We start from the raw sequence: 14,429 nt of genomic DNA, 5'->3' as shown, positions 1-14,429 counted from the left end.
CAATGGAAGGGTAACTAGGAAATTCTAAAAGAGTGTAATAAAAGCCAGCTAGAGAGGAAGGCTACGGTAGTGTTGCTGAGGAAATGTCCCTACCTCAACTTCAGACATGCCAGAGGAGCTGCTGTGATGATGTGCGGATGAATGACTGTGTCACACTGCCATCCTTGGAGGGGCATGGGTTTTGTCTATTGAAAGCCCTTTACAGTAGGGTCTAGGCTACACTCCTTTGTAGCCCCACAGTGCCCACTGCTATGTCTTGCAGATATCAGATGCTCAGTTAATATGTTTTTTTAGTTTAACGTTTCACATGGGGAACAAACACCACCCGGGTGACAGTTTTTAACGAGATGACAGACATGTAAGCACAGTGCTAAGAAGCAAGCGTTTACTGTATATCTAATCTGTGTTCACCACTGTTGTGTGCTGTGGGCAAGTCATACGACCTGTAAGACATCACCTTTGCTTTTCAGAGACCCAACAAGCAGATCAGATACTACTTGGGAACTAGCTGATAACCAATAGTCTTTTAAAGATAATATTATAATTATCCTAGTGAGTTTACTTCAGACATTTCTATTATGATTTATAGGTCCATAAGCTATGATGGAAGGAACCCTGGTGGTGCAGTGGTTAAGCACTAGGCTGCTAACCCAAAGATCGGCAGTTTGAACTCACGAGCCACTCCACAGAAGAAAGATGCTGCAATCTGCTTCCATAGAGATTTACCCTCTGGAGTAGTTCTACTGTTTCATAGGGTCATTATGAGTTGGAATCGACTCAAGAGCAATGGGTTGTGGTTTGGGTAAGCTATGATGGGAAGCCCTGGTGGCGCAAAGGTTAGAGCACTTGACTGCTAACCGAAAGGTTAGTGGTTTGAACCCATCCAGCAGCTCTGTGGGAGAAAGACGTGGCAACCTGATTCTGTAAAGATTACAGCCTAGAAAACCCTATGTGGGCAATTCTACTATGTCAGATGGGGTTACCATGAGTCCGAATAGACCCAACAGCACCCAACAACAGTAACAAGCTGTGATGTTCAAATAAGTTCTTTAAATTGACCAAAATGGAGATGAGGAGAATTATGGATTGAATTAAAAGCATATGTGGTAGCATCAGGAACAGGACAGCAAGTCACACCTGCTCTTTCTCCATTCTTTGAACTCTGTTATAATTTTGAGATCAAAAGTAACTTCTAAATATGGTGATCATTGTTGAAAGTTGGGAGGCAAGCTGCTTTGGCTGCTGCTTTTTACATGGAAACGAGCCTTAAGACCATTAGATTATGGGAGCACATGGTGGGAAGTGGAATGGGGAACCTCTGTGTTGCTTGCATTTCCTTACCCAAACTAGTCATGATGCTTGCTTGTATCATTTACCTGTGTGTTTGTACGTCACAGCTCTTGAGATAACATCTCCCTGAGAGAACTGATCTGTTATAATTCCAGCTTTCCTCACCACTCCATGCTGAGGTTTCCGTGCAATCATAAACACCAGTCTCGAGTCATCACTGTCCACATCAGTAGCAAAAATGTATTCAGAGGTGATGACCACCTCTTCACCCTCTGAGCAATGCATCATGGGGATGAGGTCAGCCTTTAGGACTGGTGGCTCATCATTTACAGGGAATACCTAAGCAGAGAAAAAAAATGCATGTTTTCAAGAAAAAGAAAGAGATGACAAATTGCCCAACTGGTAACCCATAGCTCATAGAATGACAGGCATTTTCTATCTTCCAGACACATGAAAACAATAGGTATGGAATTTGGCCAAGCAGTCTGCATCCTATAACTTTCCCCACGTGAGCCATCTTGCAAGATATGACCCATTTTAAGTAGAAACGGGAGGGTATGATTATGGTCTGGGATGCAAAATTATCATTTGTTTCTAGACAGACAAAATATAAATGTAATATAAAGCATTCTTTACCCAAACCTCTGTCTTCCTTCATTAAATTCACACATTTTCTAGAGGAAATCTGGTCCTTGTGGTCCAGTGCATTTACATTTTCCACATCAAAGTTATTTTTACTTCAAATTACTTGGTGATTACAAAGCTTTCCTCCACCCTCAACTTCCTGCCACCCAGGAAGTTACTCTGGACTCACAATAAGCAGCAGATGCATTTCAAGCATTTTGAATTAAATTTGAAACCACATAAGCATTTAATCAATGCCAGGTTTTAATGTGACAAAATGTTTTTCCCTCACTGTCACGAAAATGAAGCTCCAAGTAGAAAGGCAAGAAAAGCAACACGGGATTGCATCAACTCTCTGAATTTAAAAAAAGATGGTGTAGAAATTTTAGAAAGCATGTCATCTAAACAGGAATGAAGGACAGCTCTCCTCTGAGTTCACGCCCACAGCTGAGTGTGTGCTGCAAGTTTCTATGTCAAGTCTGGCCTGGGAATACTCTCCACCCTACGTTTCCTGCCCCTACACTTCAGGCAAAGTCACCTTATTAAGGTGTGGATTTCACGCCACTGCCCTGTGGAATCTTCGGTAGCTTCTCTTAGATCTCTCCAGCCTTATCCCATGCTCTGGGGTGCTCTTGCCACCCACTCCATTTCCACCCATACACATCACTTTACCCCCATCTCAAAGCCTTTGTCTCATCTCTCTTTCCCTGTCTGCTATGCTCTTTGCTTGGCTAACTCCTCCTTCAGGAGCCAGGTTCATGTGGATTCCTCAGGGAATCCTTCCTGGACCACTTAGGAAGGCTTCTGTTATTTACTGTCTTTTAGCACCTTGTTTACTTGTAGAATACACCCAAATTTTAACTGATTATTTCAGTGGCAATGTGTTTAATGCCTGTAAGCTAGGGTGTAGGCTCTTGAAGAACAGTGACATTGTCTTGTTTGTCATCATATCCCAAACCTCTAGCCTAGGATGTGACATATAGAAGGCACCTGTTAAATATTTGTTGAATAAAGGAACAAAGGTAACTATGGATGTATGTCCTGGTTATGATAGCAAGTGCAGCCAGCAGCTGCTCAGCCACTATAAGCAAGACCTGCTCTTCCTCTCCATTATCATCAAGACCCTGTAACTCAGCTTCTGCCTTAAATCGGCCCAAACCAGTCAAAATCAGTTTCCTAGCCTCAAAAGTGTCCTAAAGGAACCTAAACCTCATTAAGACCTAATTGAATATTAAAATCTCCACCTGGGATAAGACTTATCCCCCAATTTCTGTACATATTAAGGAAAAAAAATATTATTTGTCTTACTGCGCCTGAGCACCATGATAATCTATGTATTCCTTGATGTTTCCATGTACTGTGCTTCCTTGTAAGAGATGGTATTAAAAGCGCTGCCATCCTTTGTTTGGAGAGCTTGATTTGAGGTATACACCTCCTTGTTCCTTGCATTCACGCTTGCAATAATCACCCTTCTATTTCTTCACCTCGGTGTACTTTCATTGATTCATGGCCACACCCAGCAGGACCTACATTTAGGTAACAGTTACTCTGCCATTTAAACAGGTCCCTGGGTGGTGCAAGTGGTCCCTGGTAAGCTCTCAGCTGCTAACCAAAAGATTGGTGGTTTGAGTCCACCCTGAAGTACGTCATAAGAAAGGCTTGGTGATTTACTTCCAAAATGTCAGCCAAGGAAAACTCTATGGAGCAAGTTCTACTCTAACATATGAGTTGCTGCCATGAGTTGGAATCAACCAAATGGCAAATGAAAAAAAAAAAAAAAACCACTCTACAACGTATGTGTGATTATGTCGAAACTCTCCTTTAACGGGTAGAGGGATAGGGTGATGGAAGCCCAGGCTTAATTGTTGAATCAAAGGTAAAAAAGCACATCATACTCTATTTTCTATTGGCTTTTCGGAATCGACCTGACGGCACTGGGTCTTAGGAAACAAAATCTTGTTCAGGTCCTCTGAGTACACGCATTAAAAATCTTCTTATTGTTCTTGACTCTAAGGAATCTCACCAATAAATTCCATGATGGCCATCTTTTCAATTCACAAAACAATCTCAGCTCTCAACTGGACAATAAATTTCAAAAACAATAGAATTAGGAATATTCCTCCTGCATAAAAAAATCACAAATACTTGTCCACAAATTGGCTGTACCTCTGAATGACTTTCAAAGACCATGTCTTTTTGTTTAAAAAGTAACAATAGGCAGATTGTTTTCCCCAAATTCACTGCTTATTGTCAGTAATAAGAAGATGAATTTGGATAGACTATAAGGTGCTTTTTCCCCCTGAGATATGCTTTTCAGAGGGAAAAATCATTCAGAGAAGCTGTCTCTATATGTAACAGTCTGCCAGTCAAGAATAAATTCACCTTAGGAGGCAATGAGATTATGTTAATGGGGGAGGAACAACTCAGAAAAGGAGAGTGAGAATGGTTGCACAACTCTAAGAATGTAATCAATGTCATTGAATGGTACATGTAGGAACTGTTGAATTCGTATATGTTATGCTGTGTATATTCTCAACAACAAAATAAAAAAATTTTTAAAAAAGAAAAATTTCATTTCTGAAGTTGAAATAACATACTGCTCTTCACCTAGCCCTCAAAGGCTACGACTTAAAGCAAGAAAATGAAAAGCAGGGGCTGTTCAATGTACCTAGCATGAAATAGGTACTCAGAGAATATTAATAAGCATGATAATTATGATTACTTGGTAATTTAGGATTGTGGCAGTGTTGAGGAGGAAAGAACACCAGCTTCAGTACCAGAGAGTGGAGATGCCAGCAACAGGTCTGTCATTTTTAAGTGAAATGACTTTGTGTAAGTCATTGAAACTTATTGGGCCTCAGTTGCTCAGCTATGAAATGGGGATAATTCCTTCCCTTTCTATCCCTCAAAACAATAATGTATCTAAGCATTTTTTATTAATTATTAACTGTAAAATATCTATAAATATATTATTATTGCCACTAATAGTAATGTCATATCACAAAGATCTGACAAAATTCAAACAGAAATAGAATCTAGCACACGGAGAATACCTAGTAGCTCTTCAAGTAGCATGATAGTCTTTCTGCAGATCCTTCCTTGTCACCAACTATGAATACCTGCAAATCCTATGAGTCATGCTCATGGACTCTGCCAGCCACCAACAGAGAAGCTCTGGGATTCCTATTAAGCCTTTGGGCATTTATTCAACCTTTATGTGGATGGTCTTCTTCATTTGTCAAAAGGGGAAAGAAATGATCTCAAACAGATCTCATGCCAAGGCTATGGGCATCACACACATGCATACGTGATTCTTACGTACAATAGGGAAAACCTCAATGAAGCTGGCATAACCAGCCCAGTTGCTAAATAAATATTTTGAGTGTTACAGCTCATAAAAATTAGAAGTATTTTATACGTGGAATCAATTATCTTTTAATTGGGTAAAAATTGAGGTAAGTAATATCTTTACATGGATTGGAGAATATATAACTAATATATATATATTTATAACTAATATATCACTAATATAACTTTATTCTCCATTGCCTGGTCAGGGACCTACAAAGATGTCATCAGGTATCCTCTTGCTTCAGAGTCCTTGTGTTTCCTGTTCCATCAGGGACGCTGAGAGGTTTCCAAATCAGATGTTTTATTTGTCTATGACACAGGGAGGAAAGCTTCTACCCACCTTGATGTGTAGAACAAATTCTGCGGAATTTGTGCCATCTGTGACCTCCAAGAGTATGTCATCCTGAAGAACCTCAGATCCATCATGCTGATACCTATAGGAATGATACTTGTCACTAATATCTAAGGCCGCTGTGAGAGTCCTTTGAGATGAACAACAGAAGAGCTCTTCCCTTGACTTGGCCTTGAGAGGCTATGTGTTTGTGTGTTCAAAACCAAACCAAACAAAAGCCAACATAATCATGAAGTCACGTATTTAACTACTGAACTATCTCTGAATAGAAGAGTCCATCACCCTGGAAAAACATGCTTTATATACACTTGTAATTTGTCTCCAAATAAAAAAGCAGTCCTTCAAGTTGCCACTGTGACCACTGGAACCATTTGGTTTAGCTCTGCCTACTTGTAAAATACATTGCGTGGGCCCAGGGGGACCCTAAGACTGAGCAGTAAAAGGGGAAAGTGAAACACTGGGTGGATTTTGATGATTCCAGCCTCCCTTCCCCTTTTCAAGGCTAATCCTTCTACAAGTGCTCAGTCTCTCTTCAGCTCTTCCCTAAAATCTTGCTCTGTGAATTACTGCCTCTTTTCTAGGCTTTTTTCTCTTTTGTTTACTAGCTCTCTTCCTCTCAACATATGAAGATCCTTGAATTTCTCCCGGTCTTAAAAATAGGGTTGCTGTGAGTCAGAATCAACTCGACAGAATGGGTGTGGTTTGGTTTTGGTTTAGGTCTAGCTTTGGCCGTAACTTCCTTTAATTCTCAGCCATGTTTCTTGAAAAAATTGCCTAATTCTAGGTCTTCCATTCATTCTTCAGCCCACTGCAGTGCTACCTGCTAAGTTCTAAATATCTGTTAAATTGAATTGTGCCGTATTTTTAGCATGTCAATAATCTGTCAAGAAACTCAGGAGTGAAAATAACTCTTAAGAATTGAGTAAAGTCCCATTTTTAAAAAAGCATATACATTGAACATATAGAATATTTACATATGAAAAAATAATCCCACGGCTAAAGAGTATTTACTCAGAACTATTCTCACTCACAGGCTGAGTAGGAACTCAGGTTTAGGATTCTATTCCAATGGTGAGGAAGGCCCACACTCCCCACCCATATCCCTCCCACACACTGTTTCCTATGTTTTATTTTGATATCCTCCCCATTGTTTTAATTAACAATCTATTGATATATGACATACTAATCCTCTTTTACCATGCCAATACCCCTAAAAGGGCTAGTGGGGCTAAGAATTTTTTTTTTTTTTCCAAAACCTGGCTCATTCATATACTAGCTGACCAATCTTGGGAAAATTCTTCACTCTCTTTGAACCTTGGTTTCTTCAACAATAATATGAGACCATAACCATCTATTTTGTTGGGCTTGATTGCTGGGAAGCTTAAATATAAAAATATAATTGCAAGCCCAGCATAGTGTTTGAATTATACGTATTGGCAAATGTTGGTACTTTTCTTCCTAACCATCATTCACTCCCTAAACAGACCTATCTTTCTAACATGTAGTTGAGAGCTGCATCTTTGAAAGCCCCACAGTACTGAGTTTAGTGGGAAAACTAGGAGACTAGGTTGCACAGAAGCCTCAGTTTATTTCCCATAAATCCACAGCACCAGAAGAGTCTTTCAATGGTAGGTGATGTCTCCAAGTTTCCTCAGTGCCAGCACATAATGAAAGGATTATGAAATTACTCCACCAAGGAGCATGGGCTGGTCTGGCTGAAACTATAAATCAACAATGTTAACTAAACTGTGGTCAGATTCAAAAGATTTTGCTGTGCACAAAGCCTCGTTCCTAGCCAAGTGTGGAGCTAAGCATTTGATGCCTAATGCCTCTTGTTATACTGTATCAGAAGGGCCAAAATTTCTATCTATAAGCTGAACTTGTGAGTAAGAAATTAGCCAGTATATCTGTCTACCTGACCATTGCTCTTGAGTAGCTTGCATTGTTTCTCAGAGAAGTTATTTTACTGTGTTTTAGAGAAAAGTATCTTATAGCATTGGATTAAGTAGAGGAAAAGAGAGATGAGGGGAACTACTGTAGGATCACGAGGCAAGGATTGCTCCATTCCTGACTGACACAGACCCAAGAACTACTCCATGCCCTACCTACCCAGCCTACCCTATTTGTTCACCTGCAAATCCCCACGACAGTAGAGACATTGGTCAACAGAGTTCTATCCCAGAGTTTCCAGTGTTATAAAGTTGGCTTTACTTACAGTCAAATTCAATCATATAAATTAGCCTCACAGTATATTTCAGTGTATATTCCTCTAGTGTGACTATCACCTCGTGTGATATGCGTGGTTTTAGCAAGTTTAATATTTATGGCCATTAATTTTTGTTGTTCCAATATCCATAAAGTCATTCCCACTGGTATGGCAAGCCAGAGGGGAATAAAATTCCTGGAGGTCAATGAAAAATGCATAATTTCTTATCTTCAACTGAACCTTTGAAAGTATTAAATGACATGTCGGTACCCCTCAAGGAATTGGACAAACTTTCTCTTATTCTGCCTCACACTGGGTCCAGGTGAGGAGTCAAGGCATATAAAGAAAAAAAAAAGTGATGAAAAGTTCTAACCTAATTTTTAAGGCATGAAGGTCTTCCCAAGAAAATGTGCTTCCCGTGTTTAGAGGCAATCCATTAAGTTCCACCCTTCCATGGAGAGGTGGTCGCTGGAGGGAGAGGTAGATATTGTCCAGCTTAGTATCCGCATCAGAAACCAGAATGTGTTCTGTGCTGATGACACACTGACCTCCCTCTGCCACTCTCAGAGGGTTGGTAAAGACCTGGGAAGAAAAAAGGAAATGAAGCCTTGTTACAAGAGGTATCCCTGAAGACCAGTTCTAGCTGCCATCGAGTCTGATTCCAACTTGTGGCGACCCCATGGATGTCAGAGTAGAACTGTGCTGCAACAGAGTTTTCAAAGGCGGATTTTTGGGAAGTAGTTTGGCAGGCATTTTTTCAAGGCATCTCTGGGTGGCCTTGAATCTCTAACCTTTCAGTTAGCAGCTGAGTACGTTAACCATTTGTACCATCCAGGAACTCTGAAAACCGAGTTCAGTAAATCAGTACAAAATTCTCAGTACCATCTTTACATGCCAATACTTTGTCAAGAATGTGGTAAGGGGACAAATTCAGAGGTAGACATTTTGGCCAAAAAAAAAAACTTTTTACTAAATGTTTTCAGCAAAACAGATGTATAAACCAGAAAATATCTTAATTTCATATATCTCAGACCCTGTAGAGTAGAGTCAGCAATCAAACTGGTTGCTATTTGTAATGCTCAGTGAGAAAAAATTAACTTTCATCATCATATACACACTGACTGCTGGCACACATATACTTTAATCTACAAAATAAACATAACTATGTCAACTTCCCTTCGGGAAAATGATGCAACTCTATTTTCCACCCTAAAAATTCTTACGTGTTTGAAAAATTGATTGGGGGCTTTTAAGTTTCAATTTGTAGTATTTTAGATTAAAGATTTCATAGGAATTGGACTTTTAAAAATATTGGATTCAAATAGTAAAGCCATAAAGATAATCTTCTCTAATAGAAAAACCCAACGTTCAACTAATAATTCATTTATAAGTGAAAAGCAAGGTAGAATGGCTTGGAGTATTTTATCACCATGCTGAGGGCAGGCAAGACATGTTCCATGGTCCAGTACATTTAGAAAACAGTTACATAAAATACCCTCACCTTGGAGATTAATAAGGCACATGACCATATTCAAGACCCTGGGATCCTACCCTTAACTCTGTGAACACTTTAGCCCATAATTTCCCCAAATTTGTACGGCACATAGGTGAAAGCAAGCAGACACTGCAAATCATGGGCCATGAGGCGCTCCACAGATGGCCCAGAGTGAGCACTCTGCCGATGGGAGTGCACAGCCTTCTCCAAGGAAGCAACTGGACTCCTCTGAGCAGCTGCTGCTCCCAGAAAGGAGAAGAGTTGGGAAAGGAGGACGGAGGTACAGGCAAGGGAAGAGAAGTAGGCGAGTGAAACAGCAGCAGACCTCTGCCCTATTCTCCTGCCCAGCAGGTACACTGTGGACTGGAACTCAATCCCATGCTGTCAGTGCATCCAATCATGTCCCAAAGGCAGCCCCCTGGATAGTGGAAATTATTAGACCTACAGCCGTCAGACAGCAGCCTCTACTCTTTAATAAACTACTTACATCAGCAAAGGAAAACATAAAGACAATGGTCTTCTCATCCTACAGCCACCCCCACTCCATCCTTCCCAAGCACCCCGTTCTCCTTTTGCCAAGCCTACATTTTCACTGCTTGCAGGAATAAGAAAGATAAAGAACTCTTGTTTAGGGAAGGATATGGGTAGTGCAAACAATTTACAAGTACAGCTGCTAACCAAAAGGCCGGAGGCTTGAGTCCACCCAGAGGGACCTTGGAAGAAAGGCCTGGTAATCTACTTCCAAAAAATCAGCCACTGAAAACCTTATGGAGCACAGTTCTACTCTGACATGCATGGGGTCACCATGAGTCAGAATCAACTCGACAGCAACTGGTTTTATTATCTTTAAACAAAGACCCATGCCTTCCAGCCTCATTTTCCCCTGAATTGCATCCATTAATATCCTGAGATGTTGATGTACCAAGGAATATATTTTGCAATACAAAGTAATTGAAAAAAATATTTCAGGGCAACTCATAAAGCTATCTTGCTTCTGCTCATTAACCCTTGGCTTTTCAGTCCCTGCCTGGATCCAGCACTCAGGTTTCAAGGGCCCCAGATTAGCTGGTGTCAAAATCTTCTTCAGTTATCACTCAAACCAGCTATCAGTGGAGACTTCACATCAGAACATGGCTCCTGGGAGTGATTTCACTGAAGCTACTAATTTAGTTTTATTTCTAATATCCTCAGTTCTCTAAAGCACTATTTCATTTCTCCATATTCTCTAAAAAAAAAAAAAAAAAAGGAAGAAATCATGTCACTTAAGCCTCACGTCCTCCTAACTATTTGATGTGTCTTCAAAGGAAGACCACTTTTCCCATTGCCCTTTTTAAGTTCCTTCACAAATCATCCTTCCCTTGCCAGAGGCTTGGACCGCTTTGCATAAAAGACCATTTCTTCCTCATTGTTCGGGCAAAGCTTTAGCTTCTTTAGATGCTGGGCTATTTCAGAACCTGTATTTCATGCACAGAAAAGGATGGTCTGAATAAAATCTTATCCAGTAAACTCAACAAGGGTACTAAACCGTTTTCACTGCAAAGAATATGATCTGGCCTCAGACAAGGCAAGTATGAAAGAATAGAGCTAGTTTAGGTTCATCTGTGTGAGCTCCTTGGCATTTCTTCTACCAAATACTGCAAACAGCTCACGGACTGAGGGTTCAGGCCAGTGAAGGAGATGACTGTGGTGAGCTGGGCGGGACTGTGGTGGGCTGGGAAACACACACCCTGTCCAACTGCTGCCATGGGGTATGTGAACCCAGCATTGCCAGAGCTCCTAGAATTTTACCAGAAGCCAGAAATCTTCTGATGTCTAAGTGTTGGTAGTTAATTATTTTAAGACATTGTTTAGACCCATCGAAACACTTGTGTGTGTGGGCCCTCAGTGTGAGGCCTCTGCCTCACAACCTTGCCTAGACATAGAGATGATGAGGAGTGACCAGGAAAGAGAACACCCGTGCTTTCCTGGCCATATTCCAGAAGGTCATCTTTCCCTAGGGAGGAGGGATGTGTAGGTTCGGGTCCCCTCTGGCTTGTAAGGAATGGGTAATGCTACTTTGCCTTTCCACTTGTAAAAGAAAAAAAAAAAAAAAGTACATTGAAAGCCACACTAATTAAATTTAGCACTCTGATGGGGGGTAGGTAGGCAGGCAATGGAATAAACTCTTGATATGAATTCCAACCTCCCCGATAAGATGCATAAGGTAGCACTGTCTCTGCAGTTCTGTTTTAACGAGAGACTCAAGTCCTTTAAGGCTTACATAAACACCGGGCAGTGGGACAGGATAGGACAGAAGTTGCCATCTTAATTCATTTTGGAAAATTAAAGAGCGTCTTTGGATTACAGAGCAGCATAACTGGCCTGCGGTGAAAGCAAATAAGCCCCTCTGGTTGCTAAGAGACGTATAATTGAATCCCCTTTCCCTGATCAACATGTGAAACTCAGCAGAAAAGAAAGGAAATGAAAGAGATTTTGTGAAAGCTTTGAAAATAACTAGGAAATCTCACCTTTTAGATAGGAAGCCCCATGGAAGGTGAGAGGCTCCCCTCCCCCCGCTTTTTGTCCTACCCTGTAGGCTGGAAAATAAAAGTTCTTTAAAATAGCCTAAAGAAAGGTTATCATTGCCAGCAACTCTTAAAGTCTTTCTTTTTCTTTCCTTCTTGTCTTCCTCCATACCAAACAGTGTACGTACCTCAGGCACTTGATTGTCCACTGGGAGAATGGTGATGTTAAAGCAGATTCCATGCAAAATGCCACCATGTTGGTTACTGATGGAAAACGTGAACTGGACATGTTGGGGATGAGGGCCTATGTCTTGCATGGGTGGCATGTAGGCCACCTTCATATAGTTCACAGCATGCTGCAAAGCAGAGTAAGATGGACATGTGGGTAAAATAATCCGGAACTTTCAGAGATCCAGGTCCCAGAGGACTGTTGTGTTAACTGATACTGAACACACTATCAATTTGGAGATTCCAATGAGTTCTGCTTTATAAATTGCATTTTCTACAAACCAGGAGAGAAAAGGACAAAGAAATCAAGTAAATGTCCATGAATCCAAGCGCTTGAAGCCACCCAATTCTATGAAAGACAGGAGACTTGCATTTCAACCTAGCTCTACCAAGTAGTAGCTGTGTGGTATTGGTCAAGCTGCTGTTTCCTTATCTGTATAATGAATAATAGTACCTACCACATAGGGTTGACGTACATGTTTACAACCTGTAACTACAATGAAGTTAGACATAATTAGCTCCAAGCCACAGAGGTAGACCACTGCTGGGTCTGCTGGAGGAGGCGGAGGGCTGATGAAGGATTTGGATGGTAGTATGGTATTAAAAAACAAAAATCCGACACCGTCAAGTCAATTCTGACTCATAGTGACCCTGCAGGACAGAGTAGAACTGCTCCATAGGGTTTCCAAGGAGGGCCTGATGGATTTAAACTGCCAACCTTTCAGTTAGCAGCTGAACTCTTAACTACTACACCACCAAGATTTCCAGTAGGCTGTTGGGTGAACTGAGTTTGGTGGAATAGAGACTTATGCATCATGTTCCCAGATCAGACTCCCACTGCTTACAGAACAGTATAAAGCCTGTGCTAAGTTATAACAAGATTTTGAAATCATATCCAGCTTGGTCAAACATTTTCACATAGATACTGCCTGTTCAGTGGAAACAAGCAGGCAGCATTTGTGACAGATGTCAAAGGACATTTCCTGACTGCAACACTAGCAAGGCCATACCTTCTTAAAATAAAAAAAACCCAAACCTGGTGCCGCTGAGTCGATTTTGACTCACAGTGACCCTATAGGACAGAGCAGAACCGCCCCATAGGATTTCCTATAGTATAATCTTTACGGAAGCAGGCTGCCATATCTTTCTCCTGTGGAGCAGCTGGTGGGTTCAAACTGTCGACCTTTTGGTTAGCGGCCAAGTGCTTTAACCACTGTGGCACCAGGGCTCCTTCATACCTTCTTAGAGGACACTTAATCACACCTGATTAAGGGGGAATAAAGACTGTTTTAAGTCTACATAAGTTGAAGATACCACAAACTGCTGATCACTTACCAATTAGCATAGTTTTTGAAGGGAAGTTTTTACAAGGTATGTTGAGATAAAAACCAAAAAAAAAAAAAAAAAAAAAATTCTAGCATATTATCATACCTGAGTGAATGACCTCAGCCCCAGGGCTGTAGGGTTTTTGGTTAGCTTTGGTATGCTGTCCACCAGGAATAATTTCCCAGCATCCAAATGTCTAAACAGAAATATGAAAAAATAAATTAGCCAGATTTCCAGGTAAGAAAAATTAAATCAAATCACCAAGAACCAAATTTCCAACACCTCAAAGACCCCATCATGCGAAGAAGTCACATGCTCCATCTTTATAAAAAAAAAAAATCTTTATAGTCCTTCTTTATTTTGGGGAGTTTTAGTCTTAAGTCTAATATCATCAATGCCATTCCCATGATGAGTGCAAAAAGCATGTTCAGAATTTTCAACCTTGATATTATGAATGGGAATCAGTATTCTCATCCTAAAAATAATTCCTTGTTATCATGTACATGACTTTAGCCGAAGGTATTTTCGTGTCACTTTTCTGGATGGGATCAAAGAATATGACCATTTCATGGCCTACAGTAACTAAAAACAACCTTATAAGGAACTCAATCAATTCTCCTAAAAAGGGAAAAAGAGCATTCTCTTTAGAAAAGGGGGAATAAAGACTGTTTTAAGTCTACATAAGTTGAAGATACCACAAACTGCTGGTCACTTACCAATTAGCATAGTTTTTGAAGGGAAGTTTTTACAAGGTACGTTGAGATAAAAACCAAAAAAAAAAAAAAAAAACCAAACCCAGTGCCGTCAAGTCGATTCCGACTTATAGCGACCATATCGACCATATAGGACAGAGTAGAACTGCCCATAGAGTTTCCAAGGAGCGCCTGGCGGATTCAAACTGCTGACCCTTTGGTTAGCAGCCATAGCACTTGACCACTATGCCACCAGCGTTTCCTTGAGATAAAAGGAAATGCTAAATTGTGGGTATCCATTCTGTCTGACTAAGCAAAGTAACTCAACCACAGTGCTCTGTGTTAACATTGTCAACTCTCC

The 14,429-nt window shown here is 40.7% G+C and overlaps 1 protein-coding gene across 18 annotated transcripts in view; it reads right to left on the bottom strand.

Annotated features, from left to right (window-relative positions):
• FREM1 (FRAS1 related extracellular matrix 1) overlaps nt 1-14,429 on the bottom strand; it is a 333,841-nt gene that overhangs the window by 85,621 nt on the left and 233,791 nt on the right. For 17 of the 18 annotated variants that reach the window (XR_010322860.1, XM_064290482.1, XM_064290481.1 and 14 more), the window contains 5 exons: nt 13,482-13,572; nt 12,011-12,178; nt 8,197-8,405; nt 5,606-5,699; nt 1,377-1,629 (listed from right to left, as the gene is read on the bottom strand). Coding sequence is in view for 17 of the 18 variants with exons in the window: in XM_064290482.1 (XP_064146552.1) it covers nt 1,377-1,629; nt 5,606-5,699; nt 8,197-8,405; nt 12,011-12,178; nt 13,482-13,572 (815 nt within the window). In the remaining variant the exon portion in view is untranslated. Of the gene's footprint in view, nt 1-1,376; nt 1,630-5,605; nt 5,700-8,196; nt 8,406-11,601; nt 11,895-12,010; nt 12,179-13,481; nt 13,573-14,429 lie in introns of those variants that run through there. The other variant, XM_064290496.1, reaches the window with a different exon arrangement.

Source organism: Loxodonta africana, chromosome 9 (genome assembly GCF_030014295.1).
Source record: "Loxodonta africana isolate mLoxAfr1 chromosome 9, mLoxAfr1.hap2, whole genome shotgun sequence".
NCBI lineage: Eukaryota > Metazoa > Chordata > Mammalia > Proboscidea > Elephantidae > Loxodonta > Loxodonta africana.
The sequence above is the reverse complement of the archived record's forward strand: the minus strand, read 5'-3'. Positions and strand labels throughout refer to the sequence as shown.